General features: G+C 43.2%; 4 protein-coding genes across 6 annotated transcripts; 2 read left to right on the top strand and 2 right to left on the bottom strand.

The window, feature by feature from the left end:
* Positions 1-378: 378 nt before the first annotated feature.
* Positions 379-6,348, bottom strand: si:dkey-14d8.1 (zinc finger protein 768). Its single transcript, XM_034578724.1, has 7 exons — positions 6,143-6,348; positions 4,822-5,030; positions 4,253-4,342; positions 4,063-4,155; positions 3,676-3,786; positions 3,058-3,181; positions 379-2,892 (listed from the first exon to the last, which is right to left on the bottom strand). The coding sequence occupies exons 1-7, from the start codon at positions 6,165-6,167 to the stop codon at positions 1,199-1,201; spliced, it is 2,346 nt and encodes a 781-aa protein (XP_034434615.1). The 5' UTR covers positions 6,168-6,348; the 3' UTR covers positions 379-1,198.
* Positions 6,349-7,611: 1,263 nt separating this feature from the next.
* LOC117757547 lies at positions 7,612-14,087 on the bottom strand. Its single transcript, XM_034578781.1, has 7 exons — positions 13,817-14,087; positions 12,075-12,182; positions 11,910-11,966; positions 11,658-11,816; positions 11,397-11,559; positions 10,566-10,666; positions 7,612-9,442 (listed from the first exon to the last, which is right to left on the bottom strand). The coding sequence occupies exons 1-7, from the start codon at positions 13,826-13,828 to the stop codon at positions 9,278-9,280; spliced, it is 765 nt and encodes a 254-aa protein (XP_034434672.1). The 5' UTR covers positions 13,829-14,087; the 3' UTR covers positions 7,612-9,277.
* asb15b (ankyrin repeat and SOCS box containing 15b) lies at positions 12,204-20,088 on the top strand. 2 transcript variants are annotated; one of them, XM_034578780.1, is made up of 14 exons: positions 12,204-12,337; positions 15,332-15,440; positions 15,723-15,775; positions 16,046-16,177; positions 16,274-16,441; positions 17,065-17,171; positions 17,277-17,415; positions 17,504-17,675; positions 18,047-18,207; positions 18,902-19,046; positions 19,127-19,282; positions 19,417-19,519; positions 19,629-19,782; positions 19,867-20,088. In XM_034578780.1, exons 2-14 carry the CDS (start codon positions 15,334-15,336, stop codon positions 20,034-20,036), a joined length of 1,767 nt encoding a protein of 588 aa, XP_034434671.1. In that variant the 5' UTR covers positions 12,204-12,337; positions 15,332-15,333; the 3' UTR covers positions 20,037-20,088. The 2 variants fall into 2 exon arrangements, with proteins under 2 accessions (XP_034434671.1, XP_034434670.1); XM_034578779.1 differs by lacking the exon at positions 12,204-12,337 and adding an exon at positions 14,674-14,790.
* Positions 20,089-21,824: 1,736 nt separating this feature from the next.
* On the top strand, positions 21,825-26,744 carry lmod2b (leiomodin 2 (cardiac) b). Of its 2 annotated transcripts, none has more exons than XM_034578276.1 (6): positions 21,825-22,602; positions 22,882-23,385; positions 24,243-24,503; positions 24,596-24,823; positions 24,917-25,354; positions 26,262-26,744. In XM_034578276.1, exons 1-6 carry the CDS (start codon positions 22,327-22,329, stop codon positions 26,286-26,288), a joined length of 1,734 nt encoding a protein of 577 aa, XP_034434167.1. In that variant the 5' UTR covers positions 21,825-22,326; the 3' UTR covers positions 26,289-26,744. The 2 variants fall into 2 exon arrangements, with proteins under 2 accessions (XP_034434167.1, XP_034434168.1); XM_034578277.1 differs by having other exon boundaries at positions 21,827-22,602; positions 22,888-23,385.
* Positions 26,745-27,255: the final 511 nt, after the last annotated feature.

The following is a 27,255-nucleotide window of genomic DNA, read 5'->3' as shown; positions in this document are numbered from 1 at the left end:
ATCTTTTCTTAATATATCACATTCACAGGGGAACTTTATTCTAGTGCCTTGGGATCAATATGAATCGACCATTGGCGGTAAACTCAGTCAACTTTAAATCTGTAACAACTTCCATGTGCAGATCTGAAAGGCTCCAAAGGTTCAAACAGATCATCAGTGAGATAACTCGCAGGTCAGAGACCATTGCCATGAAGATCTTTATATATAACATATATATTTATTAATGACATTGACAAGTTAATTTTTTAATAGTTTTAAATTCAGGACTTTTTGGTACTCTTACTCAACGAAACATAAGCCCATGTTATTCCCATTTCAGGGCTCGTGATGGACGCTTTGGTCCAGAGTTTCACAATTTAACAAACCAGTAAGACGATGCCTTTTTACAAAGAGTATTTATTTTTCTGTAAAACATCAAAAACTAAAGATGCTGATACAAGGCTGCTCACAATAGCTTAAGTAAAGGAAAGATGAAGCTTCACGGCACACTTTACACAATGTTAAATGATTCTTGTGCTCAACCCTTTGTCTTAATTCGACACCGTAAGAGCAACACAACCGCATATATACCGCTGGATAAAAAGATGCTTACAAACACAAATCAGCCTATTTTCAGTCTAACACAAAAGCAGAAGCAGTTGTAACGATTACATTTCATGGTTAAATATAAAAGTACGTGGCTTTGAGGCACAAGGATACTGTAACAAAGTTGAATGTTTCCAAGTGACCACATTTCCTTACACAGCAGACAAATGATTGACAGTGACATGCATTGAATTCCTTGATTTACCAATTTTTTTTTTAAATGCTTAAGGTAGCCTCTAGAAAAGTGACGCTTGAAAAAAACAAAACATTTCTTTCTCTGTCATAATAATAATCAACAATTCTCTAAAATAGATCTGAAAATGATCAAAATACTCTATTACTACCTTATTGTTCCGTAAATGTGACAACTTTGAGTAACTCATTATATGAGGATTTGCTCTGTTATACATTTAAACACTGGACATAATTAGTAGAGACTCGGAGGGTTTATTTTAAATTCCATGATAAAAAAGGATATCAGTCAAAATGTGTTTTCACGGTGACGACTCAGATCGCCACCACAATGACAATCACATGATTTAAAGATTAACTTGCGCAGTAGCCGTCTGGACATTTTAGAGACTTCAGCCTCACCACTGATCAGAGGCGTCGTTTAATAATCATCACTGCCCTCGTCTTCCTCGTCGTACTTCCTCTTCAGGGAGTGCTTCTTGTGCTTAGCCCTGTGCCTGCGCTTGCCGGCGAAGTCGGGGTTCGCCTCCCTCGTATGCAGCTGCTCGTGCTTCTTCAGGAGGCCGGGGACGGAGAATCCCTTCCCGCACGTGTCACACGTCCAGGGCTTCTTGCACGTGTGAGTCCTTTTGTGGACGTTCAGATGGGACGCCAGCTTGTAGGTTTTCCCACACACGTCGCAGCTGAAGGGTCGCTCGTTGCTGTGCAGGCGGATGTGAACCTTCAGATTCCCCACCTGAGTGAAGCTCTTGTCGCATATGGAGCACCGGTAGGGCCTCTCTCTGGTGTGAATCCTCAGGTGCACCCTCAGGCAGTACTTGCTGGAGAACTTCTTTTGGCAGATCGGGCACGGGATCTTCGCTTTGGGCACGTGGTCCTGCTGGTGCCTCTTCAGGTCGGACAAATAGACGAAGGTCTTGCCGCACTGGGAGCAGAGATACTGGCGGTCGCCGATGTGGTAGCCCATGTGTCTCTTCAGCAAGCTGGGAACGAGGAATCTCTTGCCGCAGCGCTCGCACATGTGGGGGCGATCCCTGGTGTGCCAGCGCTCGTGGTTCGTCAGCTTGAAGGCTGTCGGGAAGTTCTTGTTGCAGTGCTTGCAGGGGAACGTCACCTGGCTGGTGTGGCACTCCATGTGTCTTTTGAAGTAGGTGGACTGCGTGAAGCCCTTGTTGCAGATGTTGCAGTAGAAGGGCTTTTGGCCATTGTGGGCGAGGATGTGCTTCGTCAAGCTCTGCAGCTTCGTGTAACACTTGCCGCACTGGCCGCAAGCGTAGGGACGCGCCGTGCTGTGGGTCTTCAGGTGGTTGTTGAGGAACGCCTGTGTTCGGAAACTTTTGTGGCACGCCGTGCACATGAAGGGCTTCTCTCCGGTGTGAATGCGCTCGTGGTCCATTAGCTTGGACTGATAAGGGAAGCTCTTATCACACACGCTGCAGGTAAATCTGTCAGATGACGGCCTGATTTGCTTTTTCCTCGGTCTTATGCCATATCCTCCACCCAGACTGGCTGGGGGAAGCGGTGGCAACGCTGGAAGTGAGAGAGAATTAGTGGCGATCTGCGACACCCACTGATGCAGCGTGACTCTCTGAGTCTGGGGCTTTTGACCATCTTTCGTTCCCGCACTGCCTGTGTTCTGTAAGGCGGAGGGAGTTTTAATCGGAACTACCTTGAAAGGGATTGTTTTCAACGGCAACTGTTGTGGCTCTGGTTTCTCTGATGTTGCTGTTGCTGTTGCTCCGTCTTCTGCTGTGCTCTGTTCGGTCGTGGGAGACTCTTCCTGCGTGGAACTCTTCTCCTGCGCCAGATTCTCCCTCTGAGCTAATTTTGTGACACTTTCCTTCGCAGCGCTGCACCTGCTGGTTTTCTCACTGTGTCGCCCTCTTAGCTGTCGTCTAGCAGCGGGGGTTCCTGGGCTGTCCGCGTCCTCTGACATCACTCCCAAGTCTTCGGTGTCACTAAGGGAGGCTGGGCTCGTGTCCATGAGGGTGACCTGTAATGGTTTCGGTGATTCTGCTGGTGGAGGTGGTGGTGGTGGTGGCGGTGGCTCCACTGGTTTGGGCCGAAAGGCGAGTGAAGAGAGTACGCAGTCGCCCACTGATGAAGAGATGGTAGCTGCGCAAAAATTAAAAATCTTAGTGAATTTCTTTTTAAATGTTTAACAGTTCAAATACACATCTTGTCTACCTTGTTAAAAGACTTTTGGTATAAGATCATAAATATGTCACGTCTTGTTTCCTGTATTTCATCACATCTTAATACAAACCACCTAAAGTTTACCTTTAACACCAAGGAGTCCTTTGGCCTGCTGGTGTAGGAGGAGCGTCTTCAGGTCCTTGGTGTCGGGGATGAAGCCTCCACACGCCTCCAGGAGGCCGGGATCGGATGAGATCATGGTACCGAGCTGAAGTCGAGAGGCAAGAAATTGAAATGCATTTGCAGAACAGACTCTTAGGTTCGATCACACGATTCTGTTTCCACTGTCTGACATCAAGTATCTTTGTTTAAAATGAATGCACATGGTGTCTTTTCAGAAAGTTGTCCCCAGTTCTTTTATGCTAACCTATGTGCAATATATAAGAAATGAAATCCTGAATCAAGCTTCTGAAAAGATGTAAAACGTCTGCAATTAAATTCATAGCATATTCAATTTATTTAAACTGTATCTACATGGTAAATAAGTTTGATGCTGCATTCCAGCAAAGTTAAGAAATGTAAAGCAAAGTCTGACAGTAATTTATAATAATTGTTTGTAGACATTTAATCCAGATACTATAAAGCTTGTTAAATAAGATCAATTATAGTGAGACTGTTCCTGTCTGCGTGGAAGTAACTTATCCTGCTTTAACAGCATCAGAGTAACTGTTGTTAAAATCCAGTGACAGTATGTGTGCATACCTGGGTCAGATTGGGAACAGGAAGGAGCTGCTCCAGCTTGCACACCAGGCCTGCGGTCAGAGCCTGCAGCGCTGTGTCAAACTTTGTGCCGTACTGAACAGGAAACACTTCCTGCAGAGAGAACAAAGTGTCAAACACGACAACGCTGAACACTTAGTATGAGGGATAAATGAATGTAATTTGTCATTATCAACACGTGCTGTGTTTTAATGCAGCTGAACTCTTGTTGTGACATTTATTTGCATGTTTTTCTACTTCCCTTGACAGACAATGGAACGAGTGTGAAATCTGAGCAGATGCGTGCGTGCTGTGATGCTGGTTGTTTAAGTACAGCCACACAGCTTCTGTCACCACATCTAAAAGGAACGGATGACTGAATGTGGGTACCTGAAAGAAGCGCTTCCTTTCAGCAGGGTTTTTCAGCAGACTCTGGACCAGCACCAAGAAGTTGGTTTGACATTTCTCCACTTCTGTCTCCTTCTGCAACACAGTTCAGATTTGATTCTAGTTTCAATCCGTCATAAAGCTGGTACAACTGTTCATGTATCTCTTGAATACATGGTTTCTGCAGTCTTACCCCCGAAGAAGAGACCTTCAACTTGTTGATAAGAATTTGAATGGCTCGGGTATCCGGTGGACCCTCTTTGTGAAGCAAGTCCAAAATGATCTACAGCCCAAGAAAAGAAATCAGAAGAATCAAAAGCTTTAAAAAAACAAATAGTGTAACAGCTCAAAATAAAGATCACACAGTATTGTTTTACGGTTTTTCTAAATAATAAATTCTTCTCTTAATCCCCCCAAAAAAACAATCAATTAAAGAGAGATGGGAGTAAGAGACAATTTCAAAGACTCTCTTAGCGCTCGACACAAGTGTTTTTTAATACCCAACACATGGAGTTCATTAACATCAGTGAGGTGTCAATATCATTAAGAGACAAATCAGGAATGTGATTTTAGAAGCCTGGAGGGCGCGCAGCATCAAAGGCTGAGAGTGATGGGGGGGGGGGATATGGGGCTTAGATAAACTGTCTGAGGAATGGAGTGCCAGGACCAGACAGCCGCCAGACTATACGTCTCTTCCTGCACAAATTACTGATCCTTGGTTTTGATCTCTATCCATTGTATTGTCGCATGTTGGGCGCTCACCCTCGCTCTCAACCCCAGGATGAGCTGGGCAGTCTGCTTGAAGCCCATCAGCTCGGGAACCGTCTGCGTCACCATGGTCACAAACTCCTCCACCTTGCCGTACTGCTTCACGTTCCGCTGTCGAATGACCTGCCACAGGTACGAGTACGTCAGCTGCAGGGGGGAGGCCATCAAGCGGAGGGAGGTGAGGGGCAGGGCACCTCCAGCCCCTGTCGAGACAAAAACATTCATTTATGAGAAAATCACTTTCCCTAACAAACCAATAGAGTCCATATGAATTACCTGTTTAAACTGGGTCGAGTTAATATTTTAAGTATTGAGGCCTTTTATATTGTGTATAAATTATCCTTATGGGTGATTCTCTCTTTTATATATCTTGTCTTATAATAACTCAGACTTTGAGAACATGTTCCTGGTCTTCCTAGTCTACTTGTATGAACTAATGCATATTCAATGATTTCCTGTCATTTTCTGCCACTTTTCAAGCCCCTGGAGGATTTGTAGACAATTCTCCTTCAACAAATTACATGTGGAAAGATATAAAACAAAAGTAAAACCTAAATGTCTGAGTCTTTTAAATCAAGGACCCCTTAACTGACAACAATTAAACCAGACAAGATTTTTGGTTCTAGATGTTTCATGGAGGACGTCTTCTTAAATATATAAGAGATATTTTATAGGTTTATTGATCTTTTATTAAATCCGCAACACTTTTAATGTTTATACACGTTACTTTATATTGACTGTATATGTTGTGTGTTTACAGTCCAGGCTCATCCACACAGTAAGTCTTCCCTCTATCAGTGGTGTGATGTTGGGGTTGATCTGTGCTCAACGCAAACTCCCATCAGCAGCTTTGGTTGTGCAGGTGGAACAACGGGCTGCTGTAGGGGGCGCTGCTGTGCTAAACGTCGCGGTTCGATCCCCTGCAAAGGGTTTAGAAAGTGTGCACGTCGCGTGTGCGCGTGCAGTCGTGTAGAGAATGAGCGCCAATCTGCAGCAGAGCTCGAGTAAAACTCTCAAACACCCGCAGAAGCACAGTGCTCGGCTGCATGTGGAGTCAGAGAAGCTTATGATTCGGTGCATCCGGAAGCACCAGGATTTCATTTGAAATCAAAGCTAAAGCTAGCTCGCTAACTACCACACACACACTTAGCCCGGATATAACCGCACAGACTCGGCTGTATTCTCGCAGATCAGCGGCTACGAGCCAGCGGAGGTGTCTCATTCACCGATGATCGCACATGTTGCATCTTATTTCCTCCACCGCTCTCCCGGCGGCGGCTGCCGTTAGCTGGCTAGCGTTAGCTTAGCAACTTACCTGCTGTATCGGAGCGTTTCTCCATCGCGTGAACAGGAAGTGGCGCTAACACATGTCAACCAGCCCGCGGCACCGTGGACGTTCGCCGTGATATCGCTCACACCGAATTATAACGTTAAAAAGGATTTAACCGTCTTTCTTCGCTACGTCAAGCCAGGAAGAATAATGGCGACCGCTGGGCAGCGGCTTTCCAAAACAAAAGTCCAAAAGCTTCCGGCGGATGTAGCTGTATAAAATAAAAGCACCGTATTTTGAAATGTTGAGTTGAGGGACCTAAAGTTGTAATGTAATGATTGTGTGTGTGTAAAATCATCATATAGTATAATATGTAGTAGTTAATATTTACCATTTAGTCAAATGTTTAATAATTATATGTTGCCTTGTTGAATGGTTTTGTTTTTATTTACTCACGTCTACATCCTTCCTATTTTTAATAAAACTGTAACATTGTAATAAAGTCAAATGTCCAATCACAACAATAGAGTTCAACATTCAAACCATCAACACAGCTTTATTACTACAAATTTTATTGATGTCGGTATTGGCATTAATGTCATGTGTTATACGTTTCACTGTATATATTCTGTTTACATTGTATATATACTTTTTATATTTTCCTTGTGTTTGTATTGCATGTTTACTTATTAATTACTTTACTGAGTCTCCTCTTTTCTGCTGCAACACAGTAAATTTTCCTGTTGCGGGACCAATAAAGGAATCTTATCTTATCTTATCTTGTCATATTAGTGTAATCCAGTGGTTCGCATGCCAGGAAGCATGGATGAGCAGAGGAAAATATAAAGTGACACCAAGTTGCATTAATATGTTAAATATGTATTAATATGTTATGAAAAATAGACAGAAAAGTTTGCATGATGCTGTCGTGTTGACCTTTACCTCACAACCACGGAATTTGGACCCTTTTTTTTTCTTCAATTAATTGCTTCCCTATGATTATTAATGAGTGACAGGAAACTGTGGGGTCTGGTGGTTTGATAGCCACTGGTTTAATTCATAAATAAATATCAAATATCTCTGTTAGTGAATGTGTCTCTCTTTTTTTTATCCCGTATAAGGTCAAATAGTCAAAAACCCCACAATGCTCTGCATGGACACTTTTGGTTTATTATTTTTATTTATTGTTTATTAACTATTTTCTGCTGTTCTATTCAATAACATACTCATTATTAGAAATATATATAAAAACAGATTCAGACTTTTTGTGATGCAAAATTTCTCCAATAGTAATAACATGACATTTCTATATATATATATATCTTTATATTATTGACAAATACATATATAACACTGACAAAGTAGTTTTGCTCATAGGCCATCAGCAGGGAGTACACAAAATAATGTCAACATTTCATTAAAAAAAGGAATTTGACCAAAGCTATAATTAGTTATAAGCTGTTACAAATCTAAATCCTAATTAGCCATAGAACAAACAACAATGAACACTTTTCCTTGTGAGTTTTCACAATAATAGGAAATATTAAAGTGTATGTAAAAGTCACAGAAACCAGGATAAAGTGAAGAGAAAGGAGTCAGAAGTTGAAATATGTGACAGATATAAAGACGGGGACGGGGGGGGGGGGGGGGGGGTCGATGAATGCATCTATTGGCATTTACGACACAACCCACAATTGTAGAAATATTTGCCCTGACATATTTTACTTCACAGTAATACTGCATTTTCCCTGAGCGTTCACAGTATTCTGTCTACCTCCTCTGCATTATTATTGAAGATGTTAATCACAATCATTTAGTATCGTGTAACAAAATAAGTTAAACATTTCACAAATGCACATTTTCACAAAATTACAAAAATGAAAATCACACAGGTTGGTCACTGAGAAGATGAGAAACAACAGTAGAACTCGTAGAACTTTGTCCGCAGCAGGAAAACAGTTGGAATGAAGGTAAATCTTTCCGCGTTTCATTGATTGTGTTTTGGAAGTAAATCACTCGAACACAGAAAATTGTTATTGAAATACTAACCATCCTCTGCAGATGAGGCCACATAGCCTGCGGTCTGGAGGGATTCTTCGCCTGTTGATTCATAGGGGATCTGCCGACATCAGTCGTGTTTGTAACTGGCATTTCCTCCTGCCTACGGCCAGTTCTTTTGTGGCGAGAACAAGCGCTCCTTATGCTCGACGCTGAGCTCATCCCATCCACTAATCTATCTATCCCTATCTCCCTCACTCTCTCTCATCCCGCCCGGCACGTCTCTCGCTCCCCACTCTCTCTGTCATGTACAGTACGAGCGTAATCACACTCATGTTCCAATGACTGAACGGGGATTGACTCAGTGAATGAGACATTAAAAACTCTAACACACTCGCGGAGGCCGAGCAGCAGCTATAGATCACTGGGCAACAGCTTCGAGATACAATGACGGGATTGAAAGTGCCCCTGGCGATGGCTATCTGCCATCTGGTCAGATCTTTGACTCACAAAGTGGGACGCTTGTTGAGTTGCTCTAGCGTGTTGTTTGCGACTAGCAGGTTCACATCTTGTGACAGATCACAGATCACAGAAGTACAAGACAAGCTGCTGCTGCAATTCAATTGTTTTACTAAAGACTGGTTTGGTAGGAATGTGGCTCTTTGCCTATTCCCCTAATGCATTTCTGCAGGAACCAGGAAACAGGAGCAGGATGCGGCCAACAAGTTGATGACAGGTGTATCATCGCGGAAAGAAATGTCCTCAGAATAGTGTCATATCATTTTGATCTCTGATGATTGATTGCAGCTTTAAGCTTGAACCTGGTGATCCCTCTGAATGGCACCAGTGCAGAGTGGCAGGGAAAGTAAAATAAATCAACGTGATCAGCTCTAACGAAGCCAGTCGCCTGCTGATAAACGCCGGCCAAGGCAAGACGATACACTTCACCAGCCATGTTGGCAGATAACCTGTGCGTCTCTTTGCTTGGTTAGATGTTAGAAATGCCTGAGGGAAGTTTGCCCTTCCTCCTTCGCAGCAGGTGAGTTTCTATCATGGCCGCTCTCTCAAATGAGTGAAAGCAGGAGGAAGAGTGTCAGACCACACTCGTTCACATCCAGCAGGCTCCTGCCAAGAACAGGACAACCTGCAGAGAGTTTTTCCTTCTCTTCTTAATTCCGTGCTTCATCCACTCTCATGCTCGGGCATCGCCTCCCCCGCTGGCTGAGTGTCGGCAGCGTGGGTGAGTGTTTGAAGCGGGATGGAGACAGACACACTGGGGATCGTGTCAGAAGATGGCGTTGGGTTATTTTCGGTGTTGCACATTGGTAAGCGCCTTCCAGACTTGACCTAAAAAATTAAAATAAAAAATGGAAAAATAGAAAATGACTCTTCTATCCTGTTTTGTATGACGGACACACGGCATTATAAATCTCCAAAGCGAACATCCTTACATTAGGTAATAACTGAGCCTCAAAGTACTGCTGAATATTTGATGAGCGGTTATTAACTTTACAAGATTGGACTTCCTGGAAGTGCTGACTGAAACAAAGGCGCATTATCATGCAGGTTTTATAAGACTGACCCACAGAGACCGCGAGATGCACAAGAGTCAATGTGGTGGAGGCTTCTCATAATGTATAACGTTAGAAAAAGCAAGCAAGCCACTATAGTTTAGGGTGTATACAGTTTATGGGATATACCCAGAGGGGCAGCTTCTCTGAATAAATAATAATAAAATGGACCCCGAGAGAATTTTTCATCCTAGAAGCGGCGGAAACATAAAACACTTGCTGACAAGTGCTGATAATAAAAATAAAAGTAAATGCTTATCGTCCTATAGAAACTATTAATTTCCTCTGGGTTTGACATTACTGACCTTTCATACATACATTCAGTTGTTAGTTTGAATAATAGGATGATTGTGTTACAGCTACAGTGTTCGCAGTAAAGCTGTAACTGTACTTTTGTTATGGTAATAATTTTCTAACATTGTCCGCTTCTTCTATGAGTATGACGACTCTTTTACGTCCCGAGATGTCTTTCAGTTTTACATCCGTCAGCTGTTATAAACGTCACGGACACGCTCACTCTCTTGCCCTGAATTTCCCCTGCTGTTTTCTCACATGGGCTCACTCGGACATTTTACTTGCAGGAAAGGTTTATCAAAAATATCAGGATCTTGGACATTTGCGTTCTCTCATGCAGACCTTCCGGAAAAGTTTTGGAAAATGTTTGGACGTGTGTGAAATCAGCTTTAGTCGTTTGTGTTACACACTTTCTAACGAGCACGGGTATTTTCATCATATTTTGAAGGTATTTCTTCATAAAACAAAATACTGGGTAAAATGTATCCTAATGATGATTCTCTTTGAACGTTCTCAAAACAATCTCTCCATGTTTCTATATTTCTTGTAAAGTGGTAAATACACACAGCGTTAAAAGGTGAAAGTGTGACGGTTCATGTATTTACCTGCCACACTATGAGAACAACGCAGGCTATGAAGGGGATGAGAGCCAGGAGCACGGGCGTTCTCTTGGACCAGCTGTATTGTCGTGCGTCTTCCTGACCCCCTGGGGAAAGAAAATATTTTTTTGAAATTTAACTGAATACATAGTTACACCTCAGAAATCTGAAAGTAGGAAGTCAGAAACACTTGACGTTTGTTTATTGAACCAGTGAAGAGGATTCCGGTTGGACCAGTTTAGACGTTTTCTTTATTCACATTACTTCCCTCTTGAGATGTTGATTGACATAAAAAGGCTTTGCCAAGTGGCTTTATGAAACTTCTCTTTAGATCATATAATTTTCTTTATCCAAAGTATATGGTTTTAATTCGGTGACCCCTAAATCAGTGTCTTCTCTCGGCTACTAAGCTGCTTTAATTTTTGAGGCATCAATTGTAAATCAGAAATCACTAATGCAGGAGTATTTCTCCTCGGATACTCGACTGTTACTGACAATAATCTATCAATTCATTGACCTTCAGTTATGCTACAAAGTGTTTATTCTTATCAATGCTGCTAAAACCCTTATCTTGGTGATGTTCTCCTTTACACTTGACATCTATTGCACTTCTGTCCGCCCTGGGAGAGGGATCCCTCACATGTGGCTCTCTCTGAGGTTTCTACGTACTTTTTACCCTGTTAAAAGGGGTTTTTCGTAGTTTTTCCTTACTCTTGTTGAGGGTTACGAACAGAGGATGGCACACCATGTTAAAGCCCTATGAGACAAATTGTGATTTGTGAATATGGGCTATACAAATAACATTTGATTGATTGATTGATGGAATGAATGGCGTACCTGGTGGGACACGTGGACTGAGACACGGTGGTGGCGGCTTGCACAAGAAGCCGGATGTCCCCTGAGCCGCGGCTTGTAAAATGTCTTTGATGTAGTCGAAGTAAAGTCCAGACATTAGGCTCCCTTCCCTGTAGTGACACTGGAAGACTTGCATGGTGGTTTCCTGGTGGGAACCAGACCACAAGAGATCTCAGACGTAACTCATTTATAGAATTAAATACGCAAAATACACAAGTCTAAATCAAGCTGCAGATGACTCACCAGCTCCTCGTGGTCGAAGGTGAAGCGTAAGCTCTTCAGCATCGCGATGAAGACGATGATGTTTTCCTTGTTGGAGGAGATGGCCCCGAACATGCCGGCCAGCTTCCGAAGACTTTGCTCTAGAGGATAGATGTTTAACACCACCCAGCACGTGCCAGCCTGGACACCGAGGAATGAAAAGAGTCAGATATTAAAGTGTCATCTCCATTTAACAGGTTCATGCCAGTTCTGCTGTCACAGCTTCATACCTACCACTTCTTTGGGAATGTAACTAACAGGAATTTCATAATCGGACGGGATATTCTGCTTCTACGATGGAAAACATGACAGAGAAAGATTTTTTTACAATCTGATTTCAGCAACATAGATCATGTGACAGCAATACATACTGTAGTGTCTATAACTCTGTTAGCTCACCAGTAACGCCAGCTTGCTCACATCATCAGTTATCGGCGTCCCGAATTTTCCAGAGCAGAGATTCAAACTTGTGAACAGACTCAAGAGGAGACAAGGTGCTTTCAAGATCTGCAGGAGGTGAAGCATTAAAAACATCACACAGTGTTTTTATATATGAGATAAAGTCCATTGTATTTTTTATACCGTAACAATGACCATAGGCAATGTTTTTTTTCCTGAGGACTCTCACTGACACCCACAGTGCCTTGCTCAAGTGAACGACGGTAAGGTTAGTCACCCTGATGAAGGCCAGTGTGCCGCAATGGTTAGGTGCATTGAAAAAATAAATCTTTTCCATGCATTAGCTACAGTAATTAGCTTTTAAATTTTTCCACATCAAGAGGACCTTGGTTTATTATTATTTTTTAGATCAAACTTTACCACCTCTCAGCAAATACAATTTTATGCAAATTTTTTAAAACCAATATTGAATTTCCAAACAGACGTTGGACAGCTGAATTACTTTCCCTGCCCAGGCAGGATGAGGTTTCCGATGCATTTCCTAAACATATCGGCTGTTAAAATAATGATTTTTGATAATGTCTTTTGATGATCTTTGTGTATTTATTGTGTTGAAAAGGAAAAGGATGAAAGTCCTGGTGGGGGGGGGACATCGCAAAATTAAACTCTAGGAGTAGATGTACTGGTGTATGTGTGCATCATAAGAATCAGTTAATACATGATATTTAACCAATAATCACTGAGAAACAACTGAAGACAAAACTGCAGAAACACTCGCACAGTGTATGCAGTAATGTATCATATATTTCTCTTCTTCATAATACAGCCTTCAATTTACAGTATTGTGCAAAATCTTTCTTCACATTGGTTTGATGTTACGTTTCCCAAGAGCTCAGTATCAGATTTCCTCCATTAGTATCCCAGCAAATCTCAAACAGAGCTGCATTGATTAGTCAATTAATCAATAAGTCAAACAAGACTAAATTAATCTGCTTCTATTTCGATAATCAATTAATCGTTCTGGTCATTTTCTGAGCTAAAAATATCAAGTATCTTCTGGTTCCAGCTTCTCACTTGTGAATATTTGTTGTTTTATGCTTGATTTTATGACAGTTAACTGAAAATCTTTCAGTATTGAACCATTAATAAGACAAAACTGGCAATGTTAAGACATAACCCTGGGCAGTGACACATTAGTAGCAGCCCTAATCCAAAATATAAACTATTTCTCTATAATACTATATAATACTGAGTAACTAAGAACGTTTTAGTGACAAGTGAAGAGACTCTTCAAAGACATTAAACCAACAACTACACAATGAGCAAGTTTCCCTTAAAAATCCAATTCATTCTCTTAAGATATCATCTCACAGCAGAATGAAGTGAACCTGCAGTTTGATTCCTGGGAGGGAAACACATGCTGATCTTCCTTATTCAATATATCGAGCAGCAGGATGTGAAGCAGTTACCACAGACCGCTGCTCTCATTAAATACCAGCAGTAATGTTACTCATTAAGGGTGTGTTCTTCATTTCGACACCTTTAATAGATACTGAACCCCACTATAAATACTACAGGAATGTTATTTTAAGGTAAGAGTTCATAAATATCGGTGTACTTTTTCAGCTAATAGTAAGTATACTACATAATATCAAACAGCACACGAGAAGACATTTGTAAATTAGAAAAATTAAAAAAGTAAACCAACTGTATAAACACAAACAATAAATTCTGTTACTTACTTTCTTCCTCATATGGAGCAAAAAAAGTGCGGTTGCTCAAATCCAGTGGATGAAAGTCAGTGTTTCTCTTTCAAAGGCAGAGCTCATCTCTCCCTCTCTGTGTGTGAGTGTGTGTGAGAGAGAGTGTGTGTGTGTGTGTTTAGTGTCCCAGCGTGTAGTGAAACTTGCGGATGGGCTGGCAGTGTGCTTTCACTCCAGACACATCGGTGCAGTCTTCTGACGCGGCGGAGAGAGGCCGCCTACAGGCTGAGTCACTGTGTCACAGGCTGACGCTGTCTGAGAGCATTTTTTTCCCCTTTTCCATAACTCCCACGTATCAATTTGTTCGTCAGGAGAAAGTGGGCACTCATTCTCTCGAGGGAAATATTTCACAATATGCCGAGGTTATTCTGCAAGCTGGTGTTCGGAAAGTGGAAAATAACACAATCTCTGGTGGAGGATTTGTGCTCAAACTTCATTGTTGCTATTTATATTTCATTATTTCCTATTGTTGCAGCTCAGAGAAGACCTTTCTGTTCAGTGTGTGTGTGCAGATGTGAAGAATTCCTGTTGCATAATCTCCTCGTGACTTACATTGATGAAGTGAATCCAAGCAAAAGCTATTATCCATAATTGATTTCCATTATCAAATCAATGGCAGTCACAGAGGATGCACAAAGGGGCAGATGAGTTACACAATGGTTACTCGTACGGGAACGTAACATGAGAAGATCTTGGACATGTAACGTTCTGCAAACATGTAACGTGTGTTTTGTTTGAGTATGATGAAACAAAGTGGAGCTACTAGGGGGGGGGGGGGGGGGGTGCTTGGTTTGCTGGAGCTGAGCGTGTGACAGACACACTCTGAGCTGAGTCAGGTCGTCCACACTCCACAGCAGGTCACGACTAAATATAACCCAGAGGACTCAGGACGCTGCAAAAACAAAAACAGTCTGCAAGTTGGAGCGTTCAACAGAACACTGTCACGTGAACAGGTGAGAGGAAAACGATCGGACTAATATCAAAAATATCACTTCATTTCTGGGATCCAATCAGATGCGAGCGCACATACTGATTTACTCACATGTGACGGCATTTCAAGCGTGAACGCTGCCAGATGTCAGTCACTGATAAACAAGTTGCACGTCTGCAGGACCAGACAAGGCACCCACAATGCAGACATGTTGAATTTAACGAGTAAAATCTGCCCGCACATGTAGCAAAACTCCTTTTTAATGATGAGAAATCATTCAGGAAGCTCAGTGTTGACGTCAAAAGAAAAAGAGCCAGAGTGGCAGCTTTTCCCCGCAGGCCATAAAACTGCTTAATTTACACAGTCCCAAACAAGCTACACCTACTGTTGCACCAAAGTATCTATTGTGCCTTTAATTATGTGTTTTTTGTGTTGTTTTTTAACTGTGTGTTTCTGAGAAACGCAAGTTCGTTCCACTGTGTGTTTTACAGATACAGCTGGACAGATATAGATAAAGTTGAAACTTTAAACCTGGAAACATATTTTACTGCCCGTCATAATAGAAATGGACGACTCGGAGCGAGAAGGTATAAATGAGGAGCTGATTGAGTTTGCCATTCAAGAGAGCGTTCAAGATGCCTTCAAGCTGCCATGTTCAGTACAAACACACAGGTAGGAGTCCAAACCCATGAAAAGTACTTCTTCTTCAATCTTTATTACTGTCACTGAGTTATTAAGAGTTATTATTATAGAGTTTTTATCTTTTTATGTGTATAAGCATACCTCTATATGTTTTATGTATGTTTTTCATCATTTACAACTCTTGCAGTCTTTTAATGTTGCACTTTTTGCTTAATTGCTTGAAAACAGCCCCAACACTGTTTTGACTCTGTTTCATTGTGTTTCTGCAGTAAAATCTTTAATTTGATCCACTTTTCTTCTCTTGCTCATCAGGAAAGAACCAAACAGTGAAGACTTTGTGAAGATAATGTCGGCCATTTATAAAGGCAAGCTTCCTATTTCAATTCTTCCTCTTTCTTTCCTTGTTGGGGCTAAAAACTATATCTGCATCTGCTGTTAGGGTAAAACAATAACAGGTGACACTATGTTAAGTTGCATAAGGTAGAAGCACCTAGAGATTAACAAAAGTAAAGTAAATTCATGTTCTTGCGAGTGTATGTGCATGAAATCACTGTTGAGCATACATATAGCAAATGTGTTTGTGTGTGTGTGTGTTTGTGTGTGTTCTGTATGTGGTCTTGGTTTGTTCTCCACAGGTGATGTGTGTGCACTGCAGGAGCTGTCAGGCTGCGTGTCTGCCTTCAGAGTGAGCGACAGCAGGGCCCGGCTGCCTCTGCACGTAGCAGCTGTGCAGCCGCAGCCTGAGATCCTGGATGCGCTGCTGCAGGGTGAGAGCTCAGTGCAACAGGCTGGGGGTGTAAAGTGTAAAGGGAAGAGCCCGGAGATGTGGAGTGTATCTTTAACATATGATGGTGTGTTCACAGTGGTGGTGACCTCCACAGAGCTGACCCTGGAGGAGCAGACGCAGGACGGGGACACGGCTCTGACTCTGGCGGCGGAGGCCGGCCTGGTGGAAAACGTCAGGATGCTGCTGCAGCACGGAGCCTCACCACACAGCACCAACAGCAGGAACGAGTCTCCTCTGCTCATTGGTGGACACACACACACCCACACCCAGCCACACCCACACCCACACCCACACACGTAGCCAACGCTCATACATCAGTCACAAACTCAGCGTATTTAGTTGTTACCATATTATCAACTATTAGCATACCAACATGACTACATACAACAAAACTAAGATAATCATAAAGATGGACGACATGACAGCTCCCCAAAGTGATGCCAAAGCATCTCAATCGCCACCTGGTGGCTGGCTGCTGTACAGGTCATAAACCCCGCCTCCTCCATGTTAATGAATTGGACGTGGATAGTTCTTATCACACTGATGTATGTTCAAGGGCACATTTTTTGGGGATACATTTTAAATAGTTATTTGATGTTATAAAAATGTGGTGAAACGTAATGATTGACAGTTAAGACTGACTCCTGATTGGTGGAGCACATGTGTTGTTGGGAGCTCGATACTGTGGCTCCACACCAAGATCACTACTCTGCAGACTCTGGTGCCAAATTACATCAAAAGCCAGCATTGTTAGCATGCTGACATAAGAATTGCAAAGATTGAAAACTGCTTTGACCTTTAGCCTAAAAGTTTTTAATCAAAAATCCTTCATAAGTATGTTTTCTCTGTATTCTGTACATCTTGCAGCCGTGAGAGAAAGGTCATATGACATGGCTCTATCCCTCATCATGGGAGGGGCCTATGTGGAGCAGATGTGTCTCACTAAGTGCACGGCCATCCATGAAGCTGCAAAGGTGATTACGAGGCATAAATGGCGGCTACACATGTCAAAATCAGAAGACAACACTTTCTCTTGTCTTCAGCTCCTCTATCCTTCCTTGTTTCCTCGCCTCCTCCAGGTGGGTTGTCCAGCCATCCTGGCGCTGCTGCTTCGACACGGAGCCAAAGTGACGGGCCGAGACGGACACGGGGTGACACCTCTGGGGGTTGCGGCTGAATACGGCAACACTGAAGCGTTGGACCTGCTCATACAGAACGGTAAACGTGCTCAAACGCTGTCAAGAAACCCACTGTGTGCACAGCGTACACGTCAAGACCCGGCTGTATTGTCCCTGTCCTCCACTAGGTGGCGACGTGAACGCCCAGGCCAGCAACGGAGACACGGTTCTGTATGATGCGTCGGGATCTGGAAACCTGGACTGCATCAAGCTGCTCCTGCAGCACGGAGCCAACCCGAATGTGGCCAGCTATGCCTGCCAGCTGCCCATCCACAGAGCCGCATACGAAGGACACATACTGCGAGTTAACCTTTATTTTCTGAAGCTGTGTGACTGTGCACGCACCAAAAGAACAGTCAGTCACCCTGACACAATCAAATCTGGCCATATTCTCATGCCAAAAGCTCAACGCAGTCGTGAAGGCCCGAAAGAAAGAAATTGCCCAAGACAAATTAACATGAATTTCGAGAACATGTCCGTCTCCACCTCACAGCTCGGCAGTGTTTTCACTCCACTCATTTCCACAAAGAGCCTTCTGTTGATCGCTGTTTTTCACTCCCATCAAACCACAGTCTAATGAACATTTTTCTCTATGTCCTGTTTTCTTCCCCTTCGCATTTTCACTGTTTCTACCCGCCCCCTCCTCCCTCTCTCTCTCTCTCTCGCTGCAGAGCCCTGAGGACTCTCATCCCCATCACCACAAAGCGAGCGATCCGTCTCTCAGGCCAGAGCCCCGTCCACTCAGCAGCTGACGGGGGACAGGTTGAGTGTCTGGAGCTGCTCATACAGAGAGGATATGATGTCAGCGCCCTGCTGCACACGCACATCTCTGGTATGGGTCAGGAAGTGTATTGATGAATACATGCAGGGCCGGATCTCTGGACACATACATGTACTAATGCAGGCAAGACATTTCTCTTAAAACGGGGAGCGTACGCACAATAGTAATTTTTTGTTTATTTGTTTGTGAACAGCATTACATAAAAGATACTTCACAAATTTCCACAAAACCTTGTGGAGGGATGGGACATGAGCCAAGAAGGAAATCATTACATTTTTGCTTGGATCTGGACAAAGGATACAGGAATTTTGAGTTTGGGACATTTTCACCAATTTCAATGGGAAAAGTTCCCGGATTTTGATGAGAAAAATGCAGCATAATCAGAGGAATGATATCTATGAGGGTGTAAATTCTGATGCAGCTTGATTAAATTTAAGGAGTCTGTTGGACCTTGGTGGAGGTGTGTGCTCTATTGAGTGCCATTCTAGCTACATATGGTAATAAGTGTAAACCAGGGGGTCCCGAAAAGGTGAAGCTAATTGCAGATAATAAGCTAAAGCTACATTCAAACCAGTGGCAAAGACTTTCAAGTGTGAAAAATATGGCAAACGTCAGGCATCAATCACTTTCTTAAACACACGAAAAACATTGTTCCTGTTAAATGAATTAATTCATTTAAATAATTTGAATTCCTAATCTTTTGCAAAAGCTTTAAGCAACTTATCTTGTGTAAATCTCGTTTCAGAGAACTACGGGGACCTCAGGAAGACGCCTCTGTACTTCGCCGTCTCCAACGATGACATGACCTGTGCTGAGATGTTGCTGGCGGCTGGAGCGAGAACCGACCTGGACCCGCTGCAATGCATCCTGGTCGCTATACGAGCCGAGAGGTGCTTGGTGTGCAAGTGTTTATTCATTGATATGTGGTAGCAAGGTTGATGTCGTTGTCGCTGTAACCTTTTCTGTGCAGGTACGAGCTGGTGCAGCTGCTGCTGTCCTACGGAGCCGAGGTGAACTGTTACTTCAGGGTGATCAGTAACACAGTGTTTCCCACAGCCCTGCAGTACTGCCTCAGGAACCAGGTCATGCTGCGGCTGCTGCTCAACAGCGGATACCGCGCTGACAAGTACGTAGAGCTTCTGTCAAATCAATTAAAATTGTATTGATTTAATTTGAGTTTTAACTTGGATTCAACGTGAAAAGCGGTCATGTACAAAATACGATTACAACAATACGTCTCTGCTACACCGCCCCTGCTAGGTGTTTCCAGTGTTGCCATGCCGACGGTGAAGAAATGGACAGTACCTGGATTGACCTCCATAACCAAGTCTACCAAATTTACAGTCAACCTACTGTGGTCCCAGTAAGAGCAATACAAAGAAAGACACCTTTTTTCATCAAGTCATTAAGCCCGTCGGATAATAAATGAGCCGTTAAAAATAATCCAGTTTACTTATTTTTTGCTTTTTCAGTTCTGTGAGTTTGTGTCGGTGTCGTGGCTCACACACCTGGCGGGCAGCGTGGTGAGGATGCTCCTGGACTACGTCGACTACGTCAGGATCTGTCCGGACCTCAGACGCATCCTGGAGAGGAGGCCAGAGTGGGATGAGATCTCTGACATACTGAGTAAAATAAAACAAACATACATATTGTAAATTTGACTTTACATACAACTGGAGGTTATATGTTTATATGTGTGTGTGTCCCAAGGCAAACCTCGCTCCTTGCAGCACTTGTGTCGATTGGTGATCAGACGTCACATGAGCCTCAGGGCGCTGAACGACCCCAAAGCCATGGCTGCTGCTCCTTTTCCTCCGAGACTGAAGAGCTTCCTGACCTACAGAGAGTACGACCTGTACGCTGACCTCTCCTCTACGTGAACAACTCATATTAACAAAGCACTCGTAAATAGTTTTAACTGGAATATCTTTTATATGTTAGAATATCTCATTTCTACCCATCTAGTGAATATGTCATATATCATATCACATGTCGTCAGCTATAAAATGCATTATTTATTCCTGTATAGATGAGGTGTAAAATGTTTTGGAAAGATATAAGCTACAAATTCACTGTATGAATTATGTAATATGAGATTTGAAAATAAAAATGTTTTTTCTTCTATTTTGTAATAAAAATGGCTGAATTCACCAGAGCAGCAATATGTTTCATTTTTCATTCTGTATTAAAACAACTATTCTGTAAAAGATCTCTGACCATTATTCATCCCTCAACAGCAGATCAGGACAAACACAGCTATAAATGCCTGGAACAATATCTGTATAATTCTTTCGTTATGTTCTCTGGAGGCGATGTGGAGCGATGACCCAGATGATGAGGTATGTATGTATGCAGCTCATGTGTCTGCGTTTGGAAAGCATGTACTTGTGTTGCGTCTGTGTGTACATGAGTAATACAGTGTTAACCACATGGCAGGTCTGCGTGTAAATAACTTCCAGATGAGTAGAAATCTGTTCTCGACCAGATCTACAGCAAAGGCCGAGGAACGTGATAACTTTTGGAAGTCCGGTCATAAACAAAGGAGATAAAAAGCGATTGTTCAATTCTATCCGGCTGAGGGGGTCACTTAAAAACACAGATGTTAACTTCTCTGTGGCTTTAAAGGTAAATCTGTAAGATTCAGCCTTTGTGGAACATTTAACTTTATGACAATCCAGAAATATTTGTAGTCTGGACCAAAGTGGAGGGGCGACCAGGTGACACACAGACTGTATATAAGTATGGACATGACAGCTCCACAAAAGTGACGCCAAAGCATCTCAATCGCCCCCTGGTGGCTGGCTGCAGTATAGATCATGAACCCTGCCTCCTCCTTGTAAGTGGATGGGACATGTACCAAACTAAAAAGCACACGTAAAAATGGTTTCTGTCATTTTAGGTAGTTCTAACCACTCTGTTTGTTCAAGAGTAAATTTTTCTAATGAGGTTTTTAATTCGTTTTTTTGATGCTATTACAACAGGGTGAAACGTGATGATTGACAGCTGAGACTGACTCATGATTGGTCGAGTGTGTGTATCAGCGAGACCTCGATACTGTGGCTCCACATCAAGATCACCCTGAGTAGACTCTTCTTCAAATATACATCAAAAGCACAAGATGGCGGCCCTGTATCCGCATGTGGAGACGCGTCGTCCATCTTTATACACAGACTATGAGTTGACCATCCCCTGAGCTACGTTGGGCAAAAAACCCAATAAGCTATATTCTTGTCCACATTAGAGGTTATGTGTTGGTTAATCCCACTCACGTCAAAAATAAAAACAAAAACTACAAAGAAAAACTATAAATATCTAAGCTCATACCTTGGTCTTGAAGTTGTGTAGAGTACATTTAATCACCAGGTTAAAAAACAACTTCACATCAATAAATCAGTCAGCACTTCCTGTCTTCCTTGTCCCTGCCTCCAAATGTTCTATCTCCACAGTGATATGATTTTTATCACCATCCAGATTAGTTGACATTAAGAATGGAAGATGAGCCAACACCTCTGGACTATTGGACATGCGGAGAATGAGCCTGTGTCGATATTTGGGGATGACACATTATCTCTGTTTATCTTTCTTGTTCTGTGTGTCCGTTGGGTCCAGTTGGTCTTTTTTGGCCACGAACAAAGCCGCTCAGGCCGCGGTGACAGACTGCTACGTTGACAGGCCTCACAGTGTCTGAGCTCACATGCTTTTTGTGGCTCTGTCTCTCAGAGCACTGCCTCCCAAAAAAGACGCTGCATCATGGGGCCCGCACTTCGCTATGTTCCCCTCTGATCCCTCTCTTAAGGCCTGAACAGCAGCTGGGGAGATTAGAGAGGAGAGGACACTGACACACACACAAAGGTTCTTCCTCACAGCGAAACAGGCAGTCAGGACAGATCGGGTTGAGACAGGAGTGGATGCTCATCATCACAAGCACCCAGCTAGAGCGCGAACGTCCAAACACCTTCCCTGGAAAAGATCTCCTTGACTGGACTTATTGGACTTATGTCCTTGGCTCACCAGCCGCCTCACAACGGATCTCGTCTCTTGTTGGATTCTCTATCCCAATATTTCTCCTTTATTTTGGGGTAAACTCTGGGTCACATGCGACTCCAAAACCGGTCTATCTGTGTTATCTCAAAGTGATTCTTACTGGTCTGTGCGGCTCCCGCTTTGGCCATGAGTTGTTTCGGATACAGACGAGAGCTGAGCAAATACGAAGATGTTGACGAGGACGAGCTTCTGGCTTCCCTCAGCCCCGAGGAGATTGCCGAGCTGGAAAAGGAGCTGGCGGACATCGATCCTGACGCCAACGTGCCCATCGGACTCAGGCAGAGAGACCAGACGGACAAGACCTCGACGGGCACCTTCAGCAGAGAGGCCCTCATGAAGTACTGGGAAAGCGAGACACGTAGACTGCTGGAGGACGAAATAGGTGGAGGAAGCCCCAAACTGGTCAGTGATGGTGTTTAATTAGATTTGCTTGGCATTTGCGAAATGTGCCAGAGGCCGTGTCAGCTTGTTTGAAGTTGTATCAGATGGAATTCAGGACAGATTAACAAAAAAAGCTAAAAGTAAGAAGTTGTTTAGAGAACTAATAGGAAGTAAAATTATACCAAATACCCACAGCTTCCTTAAAACCATCTGTTATTTTACAATATGTGTTTGTTCCATACGTTTTAAAGAAAAAAAGGTACTCATAATAACAATATTGCATTTCCAAACACTTTTAAAATACAGGATGAAGAACAGGAGGAAGACGAGGAGTGTGTGACAGAAGAAAACAGTGAAGCAGAGGATGACAAAGATGATGAAAATGAGAAAGAACAGAAAAAATATCAAAGGAAGGAAGAAGAGGAGGAAAAACAGAATGATGAAGATGAAGAAGAAGAGGAAGAAGAAGAAGAAGAAGAAGAAGACAGTGAGGAAGAGGAGGAAGCTGCAACAGAGGAGGAGGAGGAGGAGGAGGAGGAGGAGGAAGAGGAGGAGGAAGAGGAGGAACAAGAAAATAAATCAAAACTTGAACCCTCAAAAGATTCTGGGACGTCATGGGCCGAAACCGCAAAACTACTAAAACCTCAGAGGGTGGAGCCTGTTAGACTGACTCCTCCCCCTCCACCTGCTGACACCAACGCGACCGGAAACCCGACGGTTGTTGACGAAGCTCTGCAACGAGTCCTGAGCGACGATCCTGAACTCACAGAGGTCAATCTCAACAATATTGAAGACATCTCACAGGTACGAACACGGACGAGTAGGCCTTTCAAGACAAAATGTAAAACTAGTCACGGAAAAAATACCAGTCACTTGAGGGAACGTTTAATATTTTAGCAACATTTGCAAATTTTCCACCCAAGTTATGTCAGTAGCTAAATTAGAAGTTTAGAAAAATCGTAAATAAATCAAACAATCAAATCTACTGCATTTTTCAAGAAATTGGACGCTTTAACGTGTCTCTTAGAAAAAACACTACAAATTGTGTGGATATCACATGATTAAATCTAACATATTAACAGTTTCTAATAAAGTTATGACCTCCTTCATTCCAACATACAAGGTACAAGCTCTACATTTTTCTGTAATAGCTATCAGTTTCCAACATGGTGGAGTTCTCTCCGAGATAAACAGCTTCCTGCTAGCTAGCATCCTGCTCCTCACTGTTGAGTTACTTTTGACCGTATGCCAACTTTCATTTTAGAACAAGGAATCTCACTGTGGTTGAGTAATGGACACCGCACTTACAGTACACATATGATACAAACACTTCCTGTGACTGGAAAATGAACAAAAACACGGTGTCCTCTGAGGTTACTGTTGAAATGGAGCAAGTGGTTTTAGTTTGTAAGTTGCAGCTAATTGCTTAATGTGCTCAATTTAGTATTGTGGGTAACGATTGCATCTCAAAAGAGCTAGAACTCTTGTGTTGGCTTGATAAACACTGGTCCTTCTGAAGTGTTGAATATTTTAAGTGGTGGTGGTGGAGAGTCAATGGTCCTTTATCCATCATCCCATTGAATGAACTATTACGCTTCCTAAATATATATTTGTTGTAAACAGGTCAAACGGCATTCAATATGCTCTCATTTCCTTCTTAGGACACCCTAATCCGATTCGCTGAAGCCCTGCGGTCCAACACACACGTGCAGATCTTTAGCCTCGCGAACACTCACGCCGACGACCCTGTGGCCCTGGCCACCGCTAAGATGCTGAGGGAGAACTCGTCCATCACCAGCCTGAATATAGAGTCCAACTATGTGACTGGAAAGGGCGTAATGGCGCTGGTTCAAGCCCTTCCAGGAAACAACACCCTGACTGAGCTTCGGTTCCACAACCAGAGACACATGTGTGGAGGACAGGTTGGTTCTCTTCCCTGATCTTCTACTTTGGTTCCTTCACCTAAACAACCCATCTGTAACCCTGTCTTCCTTCCTGAAACTTCGTCCCACAGGTGGAGATGGAGATGGTGAAGATTCTGAGGGACAACTGCACCTTGATCAAGCTGGGATACCAGTTCAACCTCCCTGGTCCCAGGATGAGCATGACTGGGATCCTCACCAGGAACCAGGACCGCAAGAGACAGAAACGGCTTCAGGAGCAGAGGCAGCAGCAGCAGCAGCAGCAGCAGGGACAACAAGGGGGGACAGAGGGAGCCGTCAACCCCCGGACCACTGCACTAGTACGTAACTTTGCCCCAAAACGAGATTTATAACTGGTCCGACTGAAAGATGTCAATGATTGAATTGATCTATTTCCCTGTCTCTATATCTAGAGAGGAACACCTAGTTCATCACCCTACAGCTCACCTTGGTCCTCACCCAAACTCCCCCGTCGTGACCTGCCGAAGAAGCAGACCCCACCTGCTCCACCTCCTCCTCCGCCACCACCTCCTCCTCCACCACCTCCCCCGCCACCGCTGCCTCCCCCGCAGAAAGAGAAGACGAAGCCCACCAGGATGATCGCGGAGGTCATCAAGGCGCACGAGGCGGGCAGCAAGAAGTCGACGAAGGCCAAGGGGAAGAAAGGCAAGAAGGGCAAGCAGAAAGACGAGACCAGCAGCATCCTTAAGGAGCTGAAGAACGCGCTGAGGCCCGTGTTGCTGGAGAGGAGGGGGGCGGAGGAGGTCAGCCGGCCTTCCACGCCACTGAGGTCAGCCCACGACCAGCTGATGGAGTCCATCCGCAGCAACAGCATGTGCAACCTGAAACGGGTGAGTGGAACAATTGGGACGATCGAATTATGTTTCAATTAAGCCCCCAATTTTGCCCCCGGTTTTGTTCCCTAAATACTGCATCAGATTGACGCTGGGTTATTTAGAAAACATCTGCGAGAACCATTTCTCCTCCACAAGCAGTTCAGCAAAGTGCTAAAGGAAAATAACTGTCCCTCTAGAGGCAAAGTGGCGAGTAGGAAGTTGAATTTAGATGAGGATGACACAGAGTCATTGGTGTCTGAGTCATCGGGTCTCTACACAGCCTTTTGTCTGCCTACCACCAGCTTTTACAGCCAGAGAGACACAGGAAAGAAAGACAAACGGCCAATGAAAATGTCAAGTATTCTCACACTAAACCGGAAGATACTTGAAAACACAGACAATCAGACGAAGAATAAACCAGACGGACTTGCTTGAAAACTGAGCATGTCTCTATTGTTACATCGAGTGTTTGCTATTTTTCGCCCGGCACATTACCGCGGCTGAAGCGCTAGCAAGGCTTGTTACGTGGTTGGAGTGGAAAATCAGCTCTGCCCTCAGATGGCGGGGTCTCCTAGCTGTGAAATTCCTGCCACTTAGTGCAGGTATTTATAGAAGCTGTTCACCAGAGCTTTGATAAAGACATCTACGATACGTTACCACAACAGCACACAACAAACACACAGGCGACAAATCACACCGATAAAATCTTTATCTGTCGACATCACGACGCAATGTCGAAGGGTGTATCAGTCCAAACTCGTATCAGTCCAAAGCCGTGATCTCAAAAGTTGACTTGTCTTTAGGAAAACTATTGATTCTTTGATTCTTCTCATTTCTATATCTGCTCTCACCATGATATTGTTTAAAAGGCACAAATATGATCTATGAAATTTAAAGCTAATGTACCATTGTCATTTTCTAGGTGGAGGTTCCACCTCATCTACGATAGTACAAGCGTGGATAAAAGAGGGCCATTCGTTACTGTGGAAATCTGATGATGATGATGGAGCGACTAACAGTGATGAAGGTGAAAACACGCTGAGATGTCTGACGAGGCACAAACTGATTTCTTACTCATTCAAAAAAAATATACTGGATATTTGCACTGCAGTAATCGCTTTACATTTTAATAATGTTGACGTTTAAAAAAAAAAAGTATTCGTGCATCTAGACAACGGCATTTTGAAATGAGCTGAACTGTTTACTGGTAATTTGTCTACTTCACTGTAAAATTGTAAATACGATGTGTTGTTGGTTGAACTGTATGTTGAAATATAACCATTTGGTGTTTTCAGTACGACTGTTTTCTTTTTCTCCGGGTGCTGGCGGGTTCCAAAGATGAATTCATAAATCTATATTAAGCGTTTCAATTATGTAAACATATTCAATACAAGTATTAATTAGTGGTGTGTGTGGAATATGGAGTATGATATATATACTTAATTTAAAAGCACATTTGGATAGAACTGAGCTTGGCTCACATACTGGCTACACTCCACACAACACGCCGCTGTTCAATGACCACAGCGGCGGAGAAAGCACAATGAATTCCTTCAGCTAAGTGTCTGAGAATCAAACTTCCTCTACTCAAGCACCGCACTTTGTCATATCCGTCCAACTGTCAATAGAGGGGCCGTAAAATGCACCGACTTCCTGCGTGTAAGTGGGGTCTGTGCACTCAGGGTGGTCACTGCATCATCAGTTCAGGACATTATCGTCAGGATGGACAGAGGTGTCCGTGCTCTGCAGGGAGATGTAATACGAGTCTCTGAGCTGCAGCAGAATTATAGTATTTGAATGTGTTCAAATAAATACTGAGCTGCAGTTTAAGCCTGATTCATTCATAAAAAGAAAATCTAGCAGCAAGTTGATTTGGGAAATTTGATGAAATATTCTTCTTGTGATATTTTAACTTA

Source organism: Hippoglossus hippoglossus, chromosome 23, assembly GCF_009819705.1.
Source record: "Hippoglossus hippoglossus isolate fHipHip1 chromosome 23, fHipHip1.pri, whole genome shotgun sequence".
Taxonomy (NCBI): domain Eukaryota; kingdom Metazoa; phylum Chordata; class Actinopteri; order Pleuronectiformes; family Pleuronectidae; genus Hippoglossus; species Hippoglossus hippoglossus.
This window is presented reverse-complemented; position numbering and strand designations above follow the sequence as displayed.